At 39.9% G+C, this 21,610-nt stretch overlaps 2 protein-coding genes across 6 annotated transcripts in view; both read left to right on the forward strand.

Annotated features, from left to right (window-relative positions):
- LOC307047175 (ubiquitin-conjugating enzyme E2 E2) overlaps positions 1-8,215 on the forward strand; it is a 54,016-nt gene extending 45,801 nt beyond the window's left edge. For all 3 annotated transcript variants that reach the window (XM_079693939.1, XM_079693940.1, XM_079693938.1), the window contains 3 exons: positions 1,461-1,593; positions 5,448-5,595; positions 7,410-8,215. In XM_079693939.1, the coding sequence (XP_079550065.1) occupies positions 1,461-1,593; positions 5,448-5,595; positions 7,410-7,507 (379 nt within the window). In that variant the 3' untranslated portion in view covers positions 7,508-8,215. The remainder of the gene's footprint in view (positions 1-1,460; positions 1,594-5,447; positions 5,596-7,409) is intronic.
- A 2,338-nt stretch (positions 8,216-10,553) lies between these two features.
- On the forward strand, positions 10,554-21,563 carry LOC307047174 (ubiquitin-conjugating enzyme E2 E1). Of its 3 annotated transcripts, XM_079693937.1 has the most exons (7): positions 10,586-10,675; positions 11,764-11,795; positions 12,030-12,213; positions 12,940-12,990; positions 18,036-18,168; positions 20,230-20,377; positions 21,292-21,563. In XM_079693937.1, the coding sequence occupies exons 3-7, from the start codon at positions 12,059-12,061 to the stop codon at positions 21,387-21,389; spliced, it is 585 nt and encodes a 194-aa protein (XP_079550063.1). In that variant the 5' UTR covers positions 10,586-10,675; positions 11,764-11,795; positions 12,030-12,058; the 3' UTR covers positions 21,390-21,563. The 3 variants fall into 3 exon arrangements, with proteins under 3 accessions (XP_079550062.1, XP_079550063.1, XP_079550061.1); XM_079693936.1 differs by lacking the exon at positions 11,764-11,795 and having other exon boundaries at positions 10,554-10,675; XM_079693935.1 differs by lacking the exon at positions 11,764-11,795 and having other exon boundaries at positions 10,658-10,786.
- The last annotated feature ends 47 nt before the right edge of the window (positions 21,564-21,610 follow it).

A 21,610-nucleotide genomic window follows, 5' to 3' on the forward strand; every position in this document is an offset into this window, starting at 1 on the left:
GTTCACCCTCACTTTATATTGTTATGACAGGCTTTCCAAGCACAAGTAACTGCTGGCTATCACATGTCCACATCTGTCTCTGTGTGGCTATAAATCCTTGTATTTTGAGGTCATTTCCTGTAGATGGTTCAGATCTTTTTTTGCTCTCTCCGACCAAAATGCAACACAGTTTTGTTTGTTCCTGCCTAACGAATATTGTTATAATGTGAAAACACTATTTCACACTCCATTTGACAGCTTATACAGCAAACACCCTCAATGTGTTTGGTGGAAGTGATCAATTACTGCAGTACCAATTTAAATATTAGGTGTACAAAGTACTCCATATGCACAAACAATACCCTGTGTGTTCCCTTTACATTATTTGCTTTTGTTATTCTATTTTACTCTTACAAAAAATATTCTCTTTGTGCCTGGAACAACAAGTCTAGATTGGCGACGTCCTAATCGCCAGTGTATTCTTGAAGTAATTCCCCAGAGAAGAAGTAATCATAATTGGCTAATTAAAGAAGGCTTAAGAGAGGGGCAGTGTGGAAGAGTGGCAAAGTAGATTAGTGGAAATTTGCATGTGCTGATACTGAAAGAAGAAGGAAATGTCTAAAGTCTTACTTCTATTTATGGAGGATGATCTGTATTTTCGAGGGTATGCTTGGAGCCAGATGCTGCTTTTAACAGTTGGCTGTTTGAGGTTATTTCACAGGAGATCTCTGCCTGAGATTATTGGTCTGAATAAAAATAAATACAACCGGCTTTAGTGAAAGCAAACCCTGTGTGTGGGGAAGTTAGCTTACACACATTTGTAAGCACATCTGCCAGTAAGCTAAAGGTTGGCGATAAACACCATCCCTGGTAATTACATGAAATCATAGCGATTGTTCATTGTCCCGGGCTTTGTGATCTGGACATTGTCCTGCTCTCTTCATGGCTCTGTGCCAGCTCAGGGTCTTACCACAAACAACAATGGGGGAGGGAGCCCTTAATATGGAAATGGCATTAATTACTGGGCCTATACAACAGATGTGACCTTCAGCATAAATACTCATCTCATTATTAGAAAAACTCTTGAATATCAAATCATGTTTGCTCTTGTTGGCCTGTAAATATATTATTTTGCTCAAGACTTTCTTTCGATCCTTATTGAATTCCCAGTTATACGTTTTTAACTGGTTCACCGGCTTCAGCCACTCCAAACAGCAAGTAATGTTTCCTCCTTATCAACATTTTTTTAAAGATAATCTTAATCCTACTAAAATAGCCTTGAACTGAAAACCCTCAAACCTCCACGGCTTTAGCATTCCCTAAATCTCCATCATTAACTTGTCAGAAGCCGGCATTTACCGCCTGAGCTGCTCCTTCCCCCAAATCTCTGTCAGCCCTCTGGCAGTTAGAACACCAGGCTGTGGAGTCCAATGCTCTGTGCTGATTAACATATTAACGCAGCTTTTGTTTCAATTTTCTAGCGCTGGCCCCAAAGGAGACAACATCTATGAGTGGAGGTCGACCATCCTGGGACCGCCGGGCTCCGTGTACGAGGGAGGCGTCTTCTTCCTGGACATCGCCTTCACACCTGACTACCCCTTCAAACCCCCCAAGGTCAGCAGCAGCCAGTAGACATAACTGTGAAGATGTTTGAGTAGCGGACCAAGTATCAACATCCTGCACAGGGCCCGAGAAACGCAATTTTAAGGATCTGAAAAATCTATGAAATGAAATTGTATTTACATTGCCCATTATCACAAATTACACATTTGTTTCAGGGGGCTTTCCAGTGTCTACAGCATACCCTCTGTCTTTCCCAGCAGACAAAACTACTCTCACAAAAAGAGAACCCACAATTCATCGGGGGACAATGGAAGAAGCCTAAATGAGAGCAACAGAGCAGGGATCCCTATTCGAGGACGAATAGATGTACAATAGATGTTGGGTGTATAGATAAAAAAAAAGATACAGCATAGATAACCCAAATAATAATGGAAAAGTATCAATTTAGGTGTCATAAAAACTTAAAAGTGCCTACACATATAACAACTTTATTGTCATTTCAACAAGACACAGTGTACTATTAAAACAACATTTCGTTGTACTGGCTTACAGGAACAGGACAATATAAAAACGTGCTAAAATTGTACATATAAATAAATAATAGTGACATGGTGCTGATAAAATTAAAGAAAGTGTGTGTGTAAAATATAAAGACTTACTATACATATAAATAAAATAGACATACTATATAGAAAATATGTGCGCCTTACACAGCGTACTGTAATCCTAACCCTATTCACTTTATATCCGATGTTCCTTGTGCAGCTCCATATGATCATGTGGACTGTTATTACCAGCAGATACCGAGCGACATTAGCATTCATCTGGAGTCACGTCCCTGGCCACCTGATGAATTGTTCCAATATTCACCATGCTTTCATCTCCTGAGAAGAAAGGTTTAGCTTTTTAGTTTCAAAATGTGACACTATGTTTACCGCCACCTTTGTGTGTCTGCCGTGTGATGCTGGGCAGGTAGCGAACAGTGAATTTATCGGTGTTCTCGCTGTGACGGCTGCCGGCTGGGGATGAAAACAGAACTGATGAGAGCAGTGAGAGTGAGAAAATGCTGAAATTCAGGAGTGATCTCTAAGTCACAGTAGTCATGTGATCCATTTATGGTTAAAAAAATATATAGATTTTGACGGGTTTTAACTTTAGATTTTAGTAAAGAATTGTAACGAGGAAGGGCTACTGAAACCACAAAACTGATGAACAGTCTGTCTCCTTTCCCATGCATTTTAGGCTTATCAGAACAGACTCATTATCTTTCATTATATAGGTCATGTTTTTCTTCAAGCAGCCCCGTGACTGAATAGAAACCTGTCCACCCTTCGTCATGCCCTGTGTTTAATGGATTAGGCTACGGCACAGACTTTTTAGAATGTACAATATCAGGTAACAGTTTGCAAATTTAAAATTATAAGATAGGATCCTACTTTTTTTTACTGGTTTACATAATCATGTAGGTCCAGACATCTGTCTTCCATTCAAACGAGTCTTGATATGAGTTAGAAAACAGCAGTGAGAGACAGACACGATTTTGTATTTATTTGTGTTTTCTAAATGAAAGATAGTGTCCTCGAAGAGATTATATGCACTGCTGAAACCCAGAGGGTGGTGATGACTTGTTAGCTCACATACTGATAGCATACTTCAGTTTAAAATCAGTATTGTATGTTGGGGTTGTGACAGGGAGTGACGAGAATTACACAGCGCAGACAGATTGCGCCAAGCTCAAGGTAATCCCAGCGAAAAAGCCTATAATAGCCTGTAAAGTTGTGTAATTATGAGTCAGCTTTTTTTCTTGCCAAATCATATAGTTCAAATGTTTGATGGCCGAGTACAAGTCAACTCCAAGGCACATAAATGGGATCCTTGGCTTTACAGGATAAGCGGGTACAGGAGATAAATGAGTGGAAGGCCTGATGTAGGGTGACTTTTATGAGCGACAGCAGTATAAAGGCGAAAGTAAGTTAGGAGAGCACATTAAATCACACTGGTGAGGTGTGGGACCCGCACTGCAGCTTTTCGACACTCTACTGCTTAATTTGCATTTTTTTTTACCCTTTCTTTAACTATTGTCCTGATTTGAGCTCAAATCCTGTTCGATGCTTAGCGTCTATTTGTTTTATGTGGTGAGAACTTAAGGGATGTCTCAACACAACGCAGACTGTCAGCACCAATCTCCCTTTGGTTTGCGATGCACCCTATTACCCTTTTACTTGGCCTTAATTTTCCCCTCTGTTACGGACACCCCTCCCCATGTTCCCTTGCCCTCCTCTCTGCCTCTCTCTCGCTCTTTGTGCTGTGTAACCACCAGCTCTGTGTTTGACAGCAGACTCAAACAAATCCACAGGCTCCGGACCAGCTTTTTTGTTGCCAGAGGGACTTGAGTGTTTCCGCCCCCTCCAATACCTCCTACCCCTCCGACACACTGTGATCTGCAGCCAAAGCCCTCCACACACACACACACACGCACACGCACACGCACGCGCACTATCCCTTCGGCCAGTAGCTTCCATGCACTCACTCTGTATAGAAACGCTCCACTGAACTGCAGTTGCTGAATGCAGTCAGACCTCAGGCTTTTGGATCCAGGATCCGACTTTGAATCTCAAGACTCTAAAATACAAACAAAAGACGACAAGTTTGCCAGGTGGATGTGTTTCTGTTTCTGAACGCAGGCCAGGAGAGGAGCTCTGTGCTCTGTTAGGCGCTGGGGGTGGGGGTGCAGTGTTGGTTATTTATAACGTCCTGCCCCCGTGTGATTTTTGGGAATGCCAAAGCTCATTAGAGGTTTCCTCCGAAGGGTCAGGGTCAGCGAGGCCAGATGTTGGTGATTGGAGCAGCGGAGGCAGACAGTGGTGTCGAGTGTCAGAAACCAAACGGATGTCAAGCTCAAATCTGAGCCGAGACAGACGGCAGACACAGCAGTGGGCTGGTTTGTGAGGGTGTTTGAGGTGATCAAGGTTTCCAATAAATCACGGTAACATTAGTCTACTTGTTATGGGTCACTGTTTGTAACTGTGTGGTGTACTGACCAGTAAAGGATTTAATGTACACTTGGGTGTAACAATGGGGTCCAGTTTTCACAGAGGCAACAAAACTGTTGTGTTTTGATTTTACACCATGCTGCCCTCTGTTGGTCTGATGTATTCAAATATCCTGAGAATCAAAGGTGTTGCTTGATATGAAAGAAAAAAATAGTAAATGCTGTTTTCATACCCAGAGAATCCAAATAAGACAGGTTTCACTTTATAGTCCTTTTATACATCATGTGTGGCTACATACACATCCAGACACATGAACTAATATTGTTAAATGGCCATCAGTGGAGCTATCAAGAAGGTACATGGCTCTGTTTGAATATAAGTGAAAAAGAAGGTGATCATCCCCTATAACTTATAGGTTGAATTCAAACAAAATAAAGTAGTGTTTTTCACAACAAAATGTGAAAGCCAATTGGTTGAATCCAAAGCTCCTGTTTCCTAAAAATCCACCTTTCTCTCAGTGACACTCTGAAAAACAATAAATCACTCCAATCAAATCAAACTACTCTGATGAGCAAACGTTTCAGCTTCTCAAATGTTCTTCGTTTTCTATAAATGAATGTGAATATGAATCTATTTGGTTTTTGGACTGTTTGTTTGCAAAAACAAGCAATGAAAACGATTCACCATGAGCTCTGGGAAAGTGTGATATCTTTACTATTTGTATCATTGTTTATTCATAATTATTTTCTTCTTCGTTCCAGTAAAGAGTAAACAACTATAATTATAGATATACATCCTTTCATCTATGCACCACAATTTCCACCGTTGTGGCAGTCCTATTTTCTTGTATTTGGCTAAATTGAGAACATTCTGTTTTCAAATCTCTAAACTGTAGCATGTTTGTTTTTGCAGGTAACTTTCCGTACGAGGATCTATCACTGCAACATCAACAGTCAGGGGGTGATCTGTCTGGACATCCTGAAGGACAACTGGAGCCCAGCCCTCACCATCTCCAAGGTGCTGCTGTCCATCTGCTCCCTGCTCACAGACTGTAACCCAGGTGAGATCTGCAGCTCTCTGCACGACCGTTAGATGTTTATATTGTGATCATTTAGTGACGTTATTTTGTCTCTTTATCCACCTCTTTTTAAATTTGTTCTGTGTAATGTTTATTTTTGCTGAAGGCATTGTTTAATGCAGTCAAGAATAATGTTTCCAGACTGTTAAAAGTGTAGTAAGTACCGTAAGCCATGACCAATTGAAACCCTCATGGTTTCTCAATGCTGTCCAACACTGACAGGTCTTTGGCACCGTCTCGGGGCTGAAGCTGTAAATAATAAAACCACATTTTCATAGCCGAGAAAAGCAAAGGAGCTGCTGACAGAGCAGCTACAATGAAAAACTAATATCATCCTGTCATATACCCTAAATATAAGAAAACTGATGATCTGTTTAGGCTTTTTTTGGCTTAAGAACAAAATATCGTGCAGGCTGGAGAATGTGTGTGAAAGAAAGACAGCTCGGGACTTTGTGAAGGGATAATTGGGTCAGTGGTCCACCTTGTAAAGATGTAAGATGGCCATATATGTGAGCATAATGGGAGTACAGGGAATTAACCTGCAAGATGGTGGTTTTATTGTAATTTTACCGCCTTCCCTTCTCCCTAGAGTCTTTGCTGCTCCTGTAGGGGATTGTCTCAGCCTTTAATATGATTAACTGGCTATTGATACAGCTGAATGTGAGACAGTGTAATCAAGTCTACTTGAAGGTCTCCAGACCATAATAAAATGAACGCTGCATCTCTCCCCCAGGCAAAACTCTGTACAGTTTAGAAACTACATGAGTCTGCTATATGATCTTGAATGAAATCAAATGACATTTATATCTATCATGGTTAATAATGAGGAGGAACTTAAAGGGGACCTATCATTCAAAATGCACTTTAGTACGTCTTTTATACATGAATATGTGTCCCCGTTGTGTCAGGGAACTCACTAAGTGTCAGAAAACACAACCCTCTCACTTTTCCTCTGTACCCAAATCTCTAAAAACGGGGCTGCATTGGATCTGATACCGACTGATACAGATTTGAAATTGTTCTGATGTCAGAAACAAGGAGCTCCGCCTATATGGGCCACTCTCCACCTATCAGGGGAATGAGAGGTTGCGTTGCATGGTAACAGCATGGTAACAGCATGGTAACATGACACTCGTGCCTCACCCCCCTCCTTTGCAGGGGGGCGTGGTCAGTTGCAGCTCATTTGCCACAGAAACGGACCTTGCAAAAACAGGGCTGGAAAAGAGCAAATAGAGCGAAATGAGGCATGGCTAAAATGCATGATCTATTTGGTATTTTGAAAAGAAAACTTCACAGACATGTTTTATATAGGTATGGCCCTACAATATATTATTCAAATATAGCATGATAGGTCCACTTTAAAGGAATCAATTTTGACCATAGTTCTAATGCTCTTTATAAATAGTCAAATGTGCAAATTGTACAATTAAAGGAATCTCAAAAAAAGAGGATGGCAAAAATGGTCCTTACATTTTCAAGGATGTAATATGCGCTACAATAGTTATAGCTTGTTGATGAACGTTTATCATCTACAAAATGTGTTGGCAGATTTATTATATTTGTGTATGTATAACCAATACTGTCCTTGTTTTCAAGTTTCAAAAGAGCCAATAGAAAATGTTGTTTTATAACTCATTTTCTCCCTTGCACTAACGTTTACATAATCTGAGCCTGAGAGGATAAACATTTTTGGGAAAGTTGTTTTTGTTAACAGTAGCTCCACTGTTTGTGACTCCTGCTTAGTGATTGATAATCCTTAATGATTTTAATAATGTCTCTGTTTATTTACCTTTCAGCTGACCCTCTGGTGGGGAGCATCGCCACACAGTACCTGACCAACAGAACAGAGCATGACAGAATAGCCAAACAATGGACGAAGAGATACGCCACATAGACTACCAACCACCCCCCCCCCCTTTACCTCCCTCCCCCCTCACTGTACCTCTCTCTACCTCTCTCTATCACCCTTAGTCTGTCAAAGCACACTCACTAAGTGCGACGGTAAACCTGCCCTCCTTTCACCTGCCTCCTTTTCCTCCTCAACACCAACATTTTATCTACCTTTTCTGTGTTAAAAAAAATCAAATAAGACAAAAAAAAATTCCTTTGTTCCTTGTTGACTTGAAAGCTTCTTTTTTTATACAAAGAGTAGATTGGGATTTTTATTTTTCCAATATCTGAATGTTGGAAGTATTGTATTGGAGAAAAAAAAAACACATATTATAAATATCATCCTCCTCGTCCTTCAGCTATACAGTATGTATTCTCATTTTCTTAGTGGCACCTGGAACAAACATGCAGAATATATGCTTTTACTTTGTTTTCCTTGTTTTGTATTTGTCATATGTTATCTGCATGGAACAGGAAGGTTTAAGTCAATAGATCCTTCATGCGTTTGAACTTCCTCTGATTTTGTTTGTACTGTATGTATTTTTTCAAAGGCTTTTGAGGCAGACCACAAAAGTATAGGTCTGCCTGTGAAAGAGGCAGGACTTGTATATTTACTGGCTACCCGCCACCTCTGCAGTTGCAGAGTGGTTTGTTGTGCACTTGTATTACTGAAGCACCCAATAAAACACACTGTGGTCGGCTTGTGAGAAAACGCTCGGCTCTGTCTGGGATTTGTGTTTGACTACAGCCTCAAATATTTACACCTCTTCACTGATCTTCTAACACAGCTCAGGACAGCTTAAAGTCTCACACGCCGGATTGTAAAACTTTACAATCTGAAACATCAGCTCAAATATAATAAAGTTCTTATCAGATGCCTGCTTTGGTAGCTCATTATGACTCATGCCTTACATTGTAGCTTTTATTACCTCCATAAAGGAGGTGTGATGTTTTCATTTGTGAGTCTCCTGCATGCAGCATACCTGAGAAACTCATGAACGGTTCTCCATGATAGTCTATGATTGTGTTTAAACTATAATCCAGGTCTGCGATGTCTCTTGTTAGTTCCTGATTAATATATATTTCAAAGTAGTTTTTCAAATACAAGGCCTTTTCGTTTAAAAAAAGCTGCACAACTAATGATATTCCCACCAGGCTTTGCTGTAATTTGTATTTAGTGTTTGTCACAGAATGTTAGCGTTTTAACACACTAAACTAAACTGGAGTTGTAAACACTAAGCTTGCTTAACATCAGCATTTAAGCATCGTGAGCATGTTCGCAGGTCGAGGATAGTATTTAACTCAAAAGCACAGCTGTGCCAAAATCGCTAAAAGTTGCTAATTGACTTCAGATTTGTGGTCCATCAAAAATATCTACAAATGGGACAACTGATGCTTTATAAGGTAAGATTTCAAGAAGCATAACTTAACCCAACATTAAGTGGAATAGCCATTGGCAAAGAATACAAACATTTATAATGCAGTCACTCACTGTTGCATGTTGATGCTCACCTGTTTCCTTTAAATAAAATGCAGCACTTACATTGTAAGCCTGTATTAGAAACCAGGATATTTATACTGAACATGTATTGTCATAAATCTGCTTAAAACGCCACCCCTTTTTATTGATGGGTCATTCCTTGTAAAAAGACAAATAAATTAGATACACTCACCAAAACACTTCAGAAGACATTTAAATGAGACTGATACAATGTTAACAGATCCAAGTCACTTGACCCGACCAGCATGAGCTCACTTTTCAAAAGGTTATAGCCTAACCCCCACAAACATGTCAAAGCACAGAACCTTAACACACAACAACCTTTTCAACAGAGATACAACTCTTGATGTTACCGCTCTGTAAGATTTTAAATGCTTTATTTAATTCTGAACAGTACCTTGACAATCTTAAATATGTCATGATCTGAACAAAGCATGCTATAGGTAAACAAGGGTGTCAGTCTATTGCAGAGTAAAGTTATTTCAATTTTCAATTGAAGTTGGGAAACAAAATGCTCTAGTGATTTATCCGACCTGCCCATCGGGATTCACTGTGAATCATGCATCCTGGGTTTTACTCAGTTTTACAGTCTCAATAAAGTGTTGAAGCAGACAGATGAGGTGTGAAAAGGTTTATTCGTTCTGTAATTTAAGAGAGTACAAATGGGAAATACATTATTCAGGACTTTAAAAGGGTTAAAGATGAGCACATACTGTCAAAAATATTTACCCAGCGGTGTACGGAATTAGAGATTAACCTTTTAAACACACACATCCACCAGCAGGTAATAGTAGCCTACATAATGTTCTGCACGACTCGTTAAACTGCTTTAGAGCACCTGCTCCAGCTTACAAATCTCTTAATATGTCATTTATCAATAATTGCACCATGATGCAGTTCAAATGAAATGGGTTTGAAAGGTTGGTTGCACATGAAGGATGCAGAAAGTGCAGAGAATTGATGCTCTTCATTACAAAATTACAAACTAGACATATCATTCACATTTCAAGTGGGCTCTTCGGGCTGCAGCTTCCAGCAATGAATATTTTCAATTCACTGGCCCTATCATAATACCTTCTTAGACATGAGTCAGACCCGCTCAGTTTAAGTGGTTTTTCAGTTTCTGTGGCAAGTGATGCAGCAACAGTCATTGCTGAAGGTCTAGATTAGCTCCCTGACTATAGTAAATAACAGATCATCCTTTCCAGATCATCTCATTGAAATGGCATTGAATTAGTGGCTAGTAATTATCATCACCTAATAAATTGTAAGTTTAATTTTTTTTTTATCAAATAGAAAAAGAAAAAAAACGAATGAAACAATTATGTATTTAGCATGTGTTGATTAATCGATTAAACTATTTGGTGTTTAGACTTGAATCAGACCACCATCTGCTCAAATATTGAAGTTAATGTAACTCAAAGACCGACTTACTTTTGCAAACAAATGTGCCGGAGCAAAATGCTGTTTAGATAACAATACATCAGTTAAATTGAATGAACACATTAGTTAATCTGTATTAAAGTCGTCATAATGTAAACTGTCTTGTTTCCAGTCTAGGACCGGGGCCGTACAGCCCACTGCAGCCGCGGTAGGCTACTTCCGTTCCGCAGAGGGCGACAGGCACCAGCCAGCCTAGACTGTGGCGGAGGTCCAGACACAATAGACTGGGTAAGTTTAATTAGCGAGAACAAATAGATGATCTAGGGACGACATTTTACCGAATGGTCAAAGTTAGCAGTTCGGTCTGCTGCCAGTGTGTGTTTCCAAGTGAAGTCGAAGGTCAGTTTGTTGCGTGAAAAGAAACAACACGGTCGTGGTTAGTTGGTTGCACGGAAAAGGGGCTCCGACTATGTGCTGGAACGGAGTTGTTCCTGGCTGCTGTCTGACGCGTTTAATGTCTCGTTGTCATTTGTAGCCTATGGATGTATTTTTAAACGGTCTGTTTTTATGTACATCGCTGTAACGTTGTGTTTAACTCTTAATGCAATCCATGTGTACGTTTATGTTACGGTTACCCGGTTGTCCGATCACTTGTGAAGGATGCTTAGCAAGCAGCTTTCCCCACGCCGTTCCAAGAAGTAGTCTTATCCCTTAAGTCGTAGGGCCTGGGTGTTCGTTGAGTTAAAGGGGGAGGGGGGCAACCGTTTTGCAGGTAGCCGTGTTTATGCCAGGGTCACCAAGAGATTACTAAACCTCTACATGTATTAGGATATAATAACTATGGTCTTGAGTTTACAGGTGTGAAGTGGTTAACTTGGATGTGTGAACTGTGCACTTCGCTAGCTTGTTGGCTAACGGCATTTCGTTCCCCGTCACGGAAACGTTAGCTAACGATAAATATGTGGAAATTAAAGCGCAGAAGCTACCTGCCGTGTGTGACGCCCCCTCACACACACACAATAAACACTGCATAACTAGTCTTCAATTCCCCTGGTTTATGAAGTACTCAGAGGTTGTACTTGAATAACACTAAAACTACCAGAATGCAGGCATACTCTGTTACAAGTAATTGTCATGCATTCAAAATGTTACTTCACTTAAAGTACAACAATATTGCCATACATACCTAAAGTAACAACAATAAATGTGCACATTATGTACATTGGCTAATGTATGTTTTGGTTATAATTATTGATGTTTTTATCAAAGCTGGTAAAGGTGCAGCAAATGTGAATTACTTTGCATAAGTCAGGGTAGCTTGTGAATGTTACTCCAGATGTAATGAAAGTCTTATTCAATTGCTGTTTATATTTCAGATCATTAATCCAAACCTGCAAAGTAACAAAAGGTATTAAGTAAATGTAGTTTAATTCTACTCTACTAGCAGTTGCTCATGAAAATATGCAAATGAATGTTTATATATAGTGAAATTAGCTTGTGTATTATGAAACATATCAGCTATTGTGGCCTCACTGAGGGAATATTTTGTTTTGGTTTGAAATCATTATGAAACTACTCCACCTTCTTGCAGCTGTGGTTTTTTACTGAGTGTATTTTTGCTTTTCTTGTTTTTATCCATCAGGTCCCGGCTCTTCTCCAATCCAAACCGGTATGTCGGATGAGGATTCTCGTGCCAGCACCAGCTCTTCTTCATCACCGCCTTCTTCCAGCCAAACCAGACAGAGGGACACGTTTTGCAAAAAGAAACGGGAGAGCAAAGCCAGTATGAGCAAGACCTCCAAACTGCTTTCCACCAGCGCCAAAAGGTAAAAATAAATCCACAGATTGTTTATTAATGAATCATTTTGTATATTCTGACAGCCAAAATCAGTCTGATTTTCTTTCTGGGAGTATTTTAGGATTTCCTTTTTGGAAGAAAAACACCCAAAATGTTAAACAAACTGGTCGCTTCTAGCTAATATTTTTGCATGAATACATGAGTAGTCATTGTGATACTTCCCAAGCATCTGCAATAAAGTTTGATAGAAGAAAAATGCAGAAACATGAACTGTCAATTTCAGAGGAACAAGCAATGTTTCCTAATACTTCTACCAGGCATTATCATTCATCTGTCATGGAGGAAGAAATCCATCATAAAAGAGGAAGACTAGGAAAACTAGTTCCACTAATTCTTACTAGAAACTAGCTTCATCTGGCCATACACACTCTAATGTGTGACAAGATGTGAATGAGTGGCTCAGAACTTCCTTTTTCTCCCCTGGGAAAATATTGAAACCAAACCTCTCACACTCATATCTTTCTTTCACAATCAATGTTGCTCTGCATTTACACAAGACACCTCACAAAGTGATGTGTTGTAATCCAAAATGTAAATCAAAGCTCAGAAGATCAGATATCAATGATACCTTTTTATCTATTTACATTTTCACCGTGGCCAAAGGACATCACATATCATCATTATAATGATCATGTTTTTCTATGTTGAGGAATGATGTTGGGCCAGTGACTGATTTTTATTTCATTGTGTGCAGGATTCAGAAAGAGCTGGCTGATATTACACTGGACCCTCCGCCGAACTGCAGGTGGGCTTCACTCTTTGATTTAAAGTCTGTTGTCTGTCCATTAGTGTACTCATTAGGAGAACACTGATCCCACTAGTTCTCTCCCTTTACTCATTGTAGTAATACCCCAACTGAGACACTAAGCACTCATCCGTATCCCACTATCCTATCTTATTAATTGTGATCATTCCTCACTGTGCAAGGTAACATGCTGCTATAACTACACATGATATTTTAATTATAAGGGAAGATGCTCTTAGACCAAATCTATTCTTAGGCTTGCTGGAATTTTAATTATGCAATCCTCAAAGACATATAACACTGTTACATTTTTTAAAGACCGGTGCTAAGAAACAATAATAAATATGGATTGCTTTCATTACTTAGTGTCGTCGCTGGTGGCATTTTTCTTTTAAAGTCCATTCGGAACTGATGACATGTCATGGTATCTATAGCCTATAAAATGAATCAGTTAGTCGATGATATAAAACTAACCTGCAACCTTTCGACTATCAAATCTTCATTGGTGGGCACAGCTCCTCAACTGCTTCTCATCGTTTCACTATATGGTAATAATCTGAATATGTTTGGCTTTGCAACACAATACATATATATTGATATGTTATTAAGCATGATGACTTGGCTGGGACTGCAGCTAGGCTTTCTTTCATTTGGAGATTTGAAAGATTATTATTATTATTATTATTATTATTATTATTATTATTAAAAGCAGACCGTCTGGGTTGAAGCTCCCCTCGCAGCAGGTGTCCTCCCTCCTGCAGGGTCCTGAGGCAAATCACTGAAGCCATCCCTGCTCCAGGCTGCCTCTGACCTCTGACCTTCCTGTCAAAGGAGAAATGATAAACAGAGCAATCTTTCTCCTCATGGCTCAGGAGATCAGACGAGCCACCTCAGGCCACAGATCATCTAAAAAATGTCCACCGTCTGGATATTTGTTGCTAACTTGAAGAAAACAGCTTTGTTGTCACAGTTGCATAATTTAGAAGAAAAGTCTTTCTGTTTCGATTTTTCTGTTGTTTCTTTAGACTTTCTATCATGTTAAAAACATCTGCTTCACAGCCTGAGCGGGAAAATATAGCAGTTCTATTCTCTCGCAACCTTACAGACAACCAGCCTTCATTTGGACGTAGTCTGTTTATATTGCTGCTGGGGAGAGCACGGCATGAGCAAATGTTTGACTTAACATAGCACAAATATTTTGTTTAAATTGTAGATATCTATTTGGAAAAACTCCTTGAGATGAACCCTCCCGCTCACCAGAGGGTGTGAGTGTGTGCTTACAGCTGTTTAAAATGTTAAAAACGTATATGAATTGATAAATTGACGCGCACTCACAACATTTGCTTTTACGATTCAGTGATTTTATATATATATATATATAAATATATATATGAATTCCTAGTAAACCCTTTTACAAGCTTTCCTTCTTAAGAGCTGAACATTTCAATTGAAGCTTTGAGTGACACTCAGACGGGGATTTGTTTCTGTGCCGATCATGACTGCAGCATGATGGAGTTCTTGGTTAAGTTAATGACTTGAATAGTGGATTAATGACGGATGACTGCAGCTGAAGGACGACAGCACTTTCAGCAAACAGGCTTCTGTCATTTAGGCAAATTCATAATGGACTACCTAATTACAACAATGAAGTGTGACAGCTTAACACAATACCTGCCCCGGCACATGATGGATTAAAAGCCATGTTAAATTGACCTCATATTATATGATAATGTTATATGTAATTACCTAAATGTTCATAATGTAAAAAAATCTCAACTCTCAAATCAAATCAAGTTTTATTTATATAGCACATTTTAAAAACGATTTTTGGTCGAGCCCAAGTGCTGTAAATATAATAATTACCTTACAGTAAGGACACCATACAGTAAATACAACGGCACAGTTTGTGCAGAATATCAGTAGAATTGAGTTGAGATAATGTAAAAAAATCTCAACTCAAGCTTGTTATGGAGGAGGAATGTAGCACATCCGCATTTAATCTATTTAAATTAATTAACTAAAGACCAGAGTATTTTTGTGTTCCTTTCTGGCTATTTCTTATTTGGCTCAAACGTGTTTATTGTACAGCTTTAAATCAACAGATGGTTGATGATAGCAGTTGTTCAAAGTCCCCAAAAGCACTGTCAATATTGCCAAATATATTGTGTGGATTATTAATGTATTGGTTGATTTAAAAAGGCTGCAACCAATAATTATTGTCATCCTAATCATCAGATATTTTTCTTATTCAGCTTATGAAAAAAAAAAATCTTATTTTTCTGATCAGAAGAGCATTTCATTTAGCAATAATAGAAAACTCAAAAAAACTGAAAATGATCACATAGGAGAAGCTGCAGTCTCTAGATTTTGTTACATACATGTTCTGTCCATCTATTAAAGAATAGTAATTTCAGCTGTATATAAAAATCCATCTCATTAAATAAAAACACTGGCTGTGAGTTTCTATCTGAAGTTGTACAGTAATGAGTTCTGCAGCTGCATCCCCAGAAGTTCAAGCTGTTCCGCTCAAAGTTTCCATCTTGAACACATTTTCATATTGCAGCCATGAAAGATAGCCAGCTGTACTGAAACTATACACGTGACTTAGTGCTTTGATTGATGGAAAAGGCTTCTTTGCACCACTGTCATAACTATATGAAGCTCCATGAATGGATCCTCTATCAGTATGTTCTGTTGCATCCCTTAATGCAGGGCTGTCAAACTCAAATACACTAGTCGAGGGCCTCATTCTGTTTTCATTTACTCGTTCGTTATCTGACCAGCTTCAATCTTGTAGGCTACTCACTTCGTTTCTTGTAGCCCTCGAAAGGGTTTTGGAGGTTGATGCCTCGGTGAATGTGAGTTGAATGGCTTTCTTGTCCGCAGCAGCAGAAAGCATTTTCGAATGTTTGAATGAATCAAAGTGGGTCGCCACCGTCGATTTTCTCTTACGCTCCAACACACAGTTGCACGGGGTGCAGAATAGTTTCCCCCCACTTTTTGCCCGGTCTTTAGTAGAAATGTTCGTCGGTAAATGAGATGGATTAGATTTTCTCTATCGTGTGAGCTCCACACGTTCACTCTATACAGTGTTGTTTACATTCTGTGATGCGCGAGCTGATGACGTCAAGACGAGTTAACTTTTTTTCCCCTCAACTTTGTGTGGAAAAATGCGGGGATTATGCGGCCTTTTGATAAATATGCGGCCTTTTAAAAAATCTGCGCCATTTTGCTGATTATGCGGTAAATTCTGCGATCACAGAATCGCGTTTTTCTGGAGGGGTCTATCTTATGGCTCTATCTGCAGCTTCATTTCTTATGATTACATTTTTCCTCAGGCCAACAACAGCTTCAAAAAAACTATTTCCCTCAAAGAAAAAAACAAACATGCCCTGTTGTCTCAAGAGATAAAGTGCAGAAGGAAACATCCATGTAATCTCAGTGTGCTGCTCTGTGATGCAGTTCAAGCCAGATACTTGGCATCTCATCTCGGGTGCAAATTCATCAATGTTTGTGCTCAGGCTCTGAGAGGAGGAAACCCTCAGGATGGAGTGAAGGTGTGCGTGCAATATACCGGCGGGCCAGATCTAATAGTAATTCGAAATGATCCTGCGGGCCGAAATGAAATCCACCAAGGGCCTGATTTGGCCCCTGGGCCTTGAGTTTGACACATGTGCCTTAATGGATTATCATGACTGCTGATAAGAGTGAAATGGTGTTTAAGGCTGAGAGGGAATGTCACATCATTAAAATCATCCACTTGAACTCAAAGTTTTTAATATGATGGACATTTTTCATGTGTCATATTTCCAGTAATTTTAAGTTAAATAGTCCAAACTGCGCTTTCTGGATCGACTTTCACTACTGTAGCTGAAACTGCCAAACGTGTTAACGTTGATCAAAAAGCACAGCAGTGCACAACATCTGCCCCCCCCCCCCCTCCCCCGACAGTTTGGATCAATATTATGATGTCTTGTGCTCACGACCCCAGGGGGTTCGATACCACATGTTCTGCATGTAAGAGGGATAAAGGCCGGGCTGCTTTGAGGAGAAATCAATACAGATAACAGATCATGACGCATAGACACATCGCTGGGGATTTGCTTTGAACTGAGGCATCTTCTGAATGATGCACGAGGGAAATGAATCTTTCATCACTCCACATTTAAAAAGAAAAATTACACTTTTATGACCAATAATCTTTGAAATGTACTCGTGTGAGTGCATTTCATTTTACAATTATAATTATTCATTTGCCGCATAACATGTTAGATTTGCATTCACCCTTCAAAGGCCGTGCAGTTAAAAGAATCCAATGAGGTTTTCCCCCTTGATCATTTTGAGCTTCAGAAGTGATGCACATGTTTTCAGTGTTCTCCTGCAGAGTGAACTTGCTTTGTTTTGGTGCAATTTCCCTTTAATCCTACATTGTGCAGATCTTGAATGGAAAGGGGCAGTTGCTTTTGGTTCAATGCCTTTTTGAAGACGTCAAAAAACAACGCCCACATCCTCCAGTGAGCTGCCAGTGAGCTTTAGTTGTTAGCGATTCTTCATGTGATGCACGGTACATGAATGAATGTGTGACTTTCATACTGTAGCACACTCTTCATTGATTGATGTAGATCCAGCTCCCTCCTTTTGAAGCAACAGAAACCTATAATCTGCCTTCTTAAATATTGACTGTCTTCCTTGGTGTGTGGGTGTCGTTTTTTTCCTCTAACTTAGTTTATTATGCTGTATTTAGTATGAGATGAACTTTATTATGGTCCGTTTGTTTTCCCTGATGTTGTTTTTCTGCCTCTGCGTAAAAGATAAGACAGTGTAATAAAGAATAGTTAACACTGTTGACCATGAAAGATGAGAAAAACATTGATGCTCAAAGTTTTCAAATATGAATCATTGTGCGTAGTAGCAGATTAATTGTATGTTGACATTTCAGATGAGTGTAATGCTTTCAGTCAGAGAATCATCGTGTTAGAAGTTGCATTACGGATAGTGAAGTTGTTTTTGATGCTTTAAGTGATCATCTGTATCTGTGCCTGCAGTGCTGGCCCCAAAGGAGACAACATCTATGAGTGGAGGTCGACCATCCTGGGACCGCCGGGCTCCGTGTACGAGGGAGGGGTCTTCTTCCTGGACATCGCCTTCACACCTGACTACCCCTTCAAACCCCCCAAGGTATTGTTATATTACTACATGTCGGCTAGCGCCACACATTCAGACTGTGGTCACCACACAAGTATAGTCCAACTTTGTTGTTGCTGTTCTGAAATGAAACGACATGATAACAATTGGGATTCCTGTAATATAAACTTCATAGCTTCAGTTCACATAACAAAGCCAGAGATTCAGAAGAAAATGCACTTCCATTAGACAGAAATCCTTTTACCTGTAATCAGTTTACAAGGTAGACTGATATCATAATGAAGGTTGAGATCTGACCTGACACCACAGGGTGTCCGCGGGGTCCTAAAAAGTATTAAAAGTTGATAAATCAATTTAGCGAAAATTAAGGCTATTAAAAAAATATTCAACGGCATTTCCAAATGGTTGGAAGATAAGGAGGAAGGACAATCAATGCTGTATATAGTAAATGTGAGGTAAAGTGTAACCGGTTAAAACTCAAAGTGGTGATGAGGTCTTAAAATGTATGGAAAGGGTCTTTAAAGAAGGTCTTAAAAGGAATTACATTTGGCTTCAGGATTCCTGCATATACCCTGAATTAGACCAGAGGTCGGCAACCCCTGGCACGCGTGCCACCGTAACCAGTGGCACACCAGGAATAAGTGAAATAAGTGTGCAAAATATTTAAATTGTATTTTCGGATCCTGAACGAGACCGCCGCCAGAGTTCCTCCCCGTTACCTGCAGAAGGAAGCCATGCACGCAACGCAGCCCCGCTCTCTTTAACTCCAGGCGATTTTCTGCCGCTTTCCTCCGTGGTGCAGTGCTGATCGTTTCACCACGGAGGAATGCACTTCACAAATTGCAGTACCCATAAGGAGCTGTAGAAATGCCGCAGTTTTAATGTGGCTGTGTCTTTAGTTGAAAGCCCAGTGGCGATCTGCTCATCTCTCATCGAAATAACATGCTACACAGGGGCGGACTGGCCATCTGTGTGCCCTGGAGAATCACAGAACGGGCGATCGTCCTTATTATTATGCCGTTCAAACCAATTATTTCTATTTCAGTTTGTTAAATTCGGCATCATGTAAGTTGCGCTGACAGGTCCACACACTGCTTCCCCGCTGCGAGGCTCCCACCCCCCGTTGATGATTCACGATCGTCGGCACGCTGATACCATTTTTTTTTTTTTAATGGCACTTCATATCAAAAAGCTTGCCGACCCCTGAATTAGACAGACCTTAGTTTTAAGTGTTATTTGCTCCAAATAGGGATGACAATGATGTAAATGCCTACATGTGTTTTGTATATAGTAGGGTAATGAAATAATAACGTGTTATGGATAGATTTATATTTCTGTCTGTGTGAATGGAACGTTTGGTTCACTGTGTAAACATCAGCAGGAAATTGCCTAGTTAAGTGAGAGAGGCAAAGGTGAACCGTGATTTAAAAATACCCACACAAGCCACTGAGAATCAGAGCGGCGTGTGAAAGACGGTCTTTATGAAAGCATTATTTGACTCCACATGTTCTGCAGATCTACACTGATATTTCCACAGCTCACTTTTCAATTTTTCATCAGAACATTAACGGTTAAAAACTCCGATCTTTCTCAGCAGGTCAATGTTCACCTTTTTATTGAATAGTTATTTGTCATGTTTGTGTAAAAGCAGAGGTATTTTGCTGTCTAGTTAGTGTTTCCTGGCGTTCAGAAGTACCTCTATTCATCCACCAGAGGGCTTTCATGTCCTGTGTGTGTGAGGTAGAGATGTTCAGTGTAGCAGCGACTGCAGGTTTCATACTGAAAGTGTTTCTGTATGATTTACCTACTGACCTTTTATAACCCATGTCTTAATACAACATCTACAAACAATATATTATAACAATTTAATATTACATTTATCAAAAATGTTTAGCTGACATGTGACTACTTAAATCAAAGCTTTTACGATAGTGTTGGAGAATTAATAGATAAAGCTGCAAGGCAAGGCAGACTTTTGTTCTAGGATCATGAACTGGTTGTAGCGTCTTTGTCGTGGTCAAATATGTCGATGAACAATATAAGAAAACACATTTTTCCCCCTGACTGTGAACGCCACCTTTTTGTTTTTTGCAGGTAACTTTCCGTACGAGGATCTATCACTGCAACATCAACAGTCAGGGGGTGATCTGTCTGGACATCCTGAAGGACAACTGGAGCCCCGCCCTCACCATCTCCAAGGTGCTGCTGTCCATCTGCTCCCTGCTCACAGACTGTAACCCAGGTGAGGCTGAACTGTCCATCAACGCTCAGTATTTAGAGCAACTCCACAGCGAAGCAGAGGTGTTAGGAAACAATTGTTCAGTGTCTGAGGTCAACAAGTTCAAAGTTGGATTTATGAGTTGAGCAAGCTGCAACAAGCATCTATCATACCATTTTGTTAGTGATAGAAAGTTCTACTCAAGGGAAGCTTTTTTTCATTTTTTCATCTGGCTTTCTTCAAATCTTCTCTATTTACGCTCTACTTCTCGCTCCGTGTCACATCAAGTATATTTTATAAAGAGAGACAGGAGAATAAATCCTACTTTAAGGCCAAATGCCTTCAGAATGTCATCTGAATCACTTTCGAGCTCACTTTAATAGCATTTCCAGGGTTTTAGAAGAGTAATCTGAAACTCTGGCTGGTGAAATGTTGTCGGTGCTGCCACCTTGACAGGAAACCCTGCGTCATCTGGACATCCTATCGTACTCTTTAAATGCCGTTTGCTCGTAAGAGTGAAAGCAAATTTGCATGTTACCGGCCAACCAGGGGCCACAGACAAAAGTTCATTTAGTTATGCAGAAAACATTCGATGCCTAGTTCGTGCTGCTTTATTAAAACGTTGTGACAGGACGGGACTTGTCTGATAATGCTTTGGTAGAAGAGATGTACTCCAAAATGTTATTAAAGAAGGTTTTCAAAAAGGGTAAGTTGAGGTAGTGACACCAGTATTAATATTCCTAACATGCCACCCAAAGCCTTCACTTGATTTTGCTTTGTACCTAACATTAATTCTTGTTAACGAGTAAATAAAAGTTCAACAAAACAAAATGGTAATGGCAGACTTTATTTTTAAACCCGTTAGTGTATTTTTCTCCGTCTGTTGTTTTATTTCTAAGTGCATAGCAACTTAATGTGAAACCTATTTTCCCGTCCAGCCGACCCCCTGGTGGGAAGCATCGCCACCCAGTACACGACTAACAGAGTGGAGCATGACCGAACAGCCAAACAGTGGACGAAGAGATACGCCACATAAACCCACAGAAGACGACGAAGGGTGAAGAAGAGAAGGGGGGGGGGGGGGGGCTGCGGGTTGTTGTTTTTGGGGGGTTATTTCTATCTCAGATTTGTAGTGCTTTATTGTCTGGTATATTTTTTGCTTCCTGATTAAGTTATCTCTACAAATATGGTAATAAAGGAACACAATGGAGAGGAAGTGTCGTCTCTTTTTTGTTTACATTGTTATTAAAGGGCGGA

The sequence above is a fragment of the Notothenia rossii genome, assembly GCF_949606895.1.
Source record: "Notothenia rossii genome assembly, chromosome: 7".
NCBI lineage: Eukaryota > Metazoa > Chordata > Actinopteri > Perciformes > Nototheniidae > Notothenia > Notothenia rossii.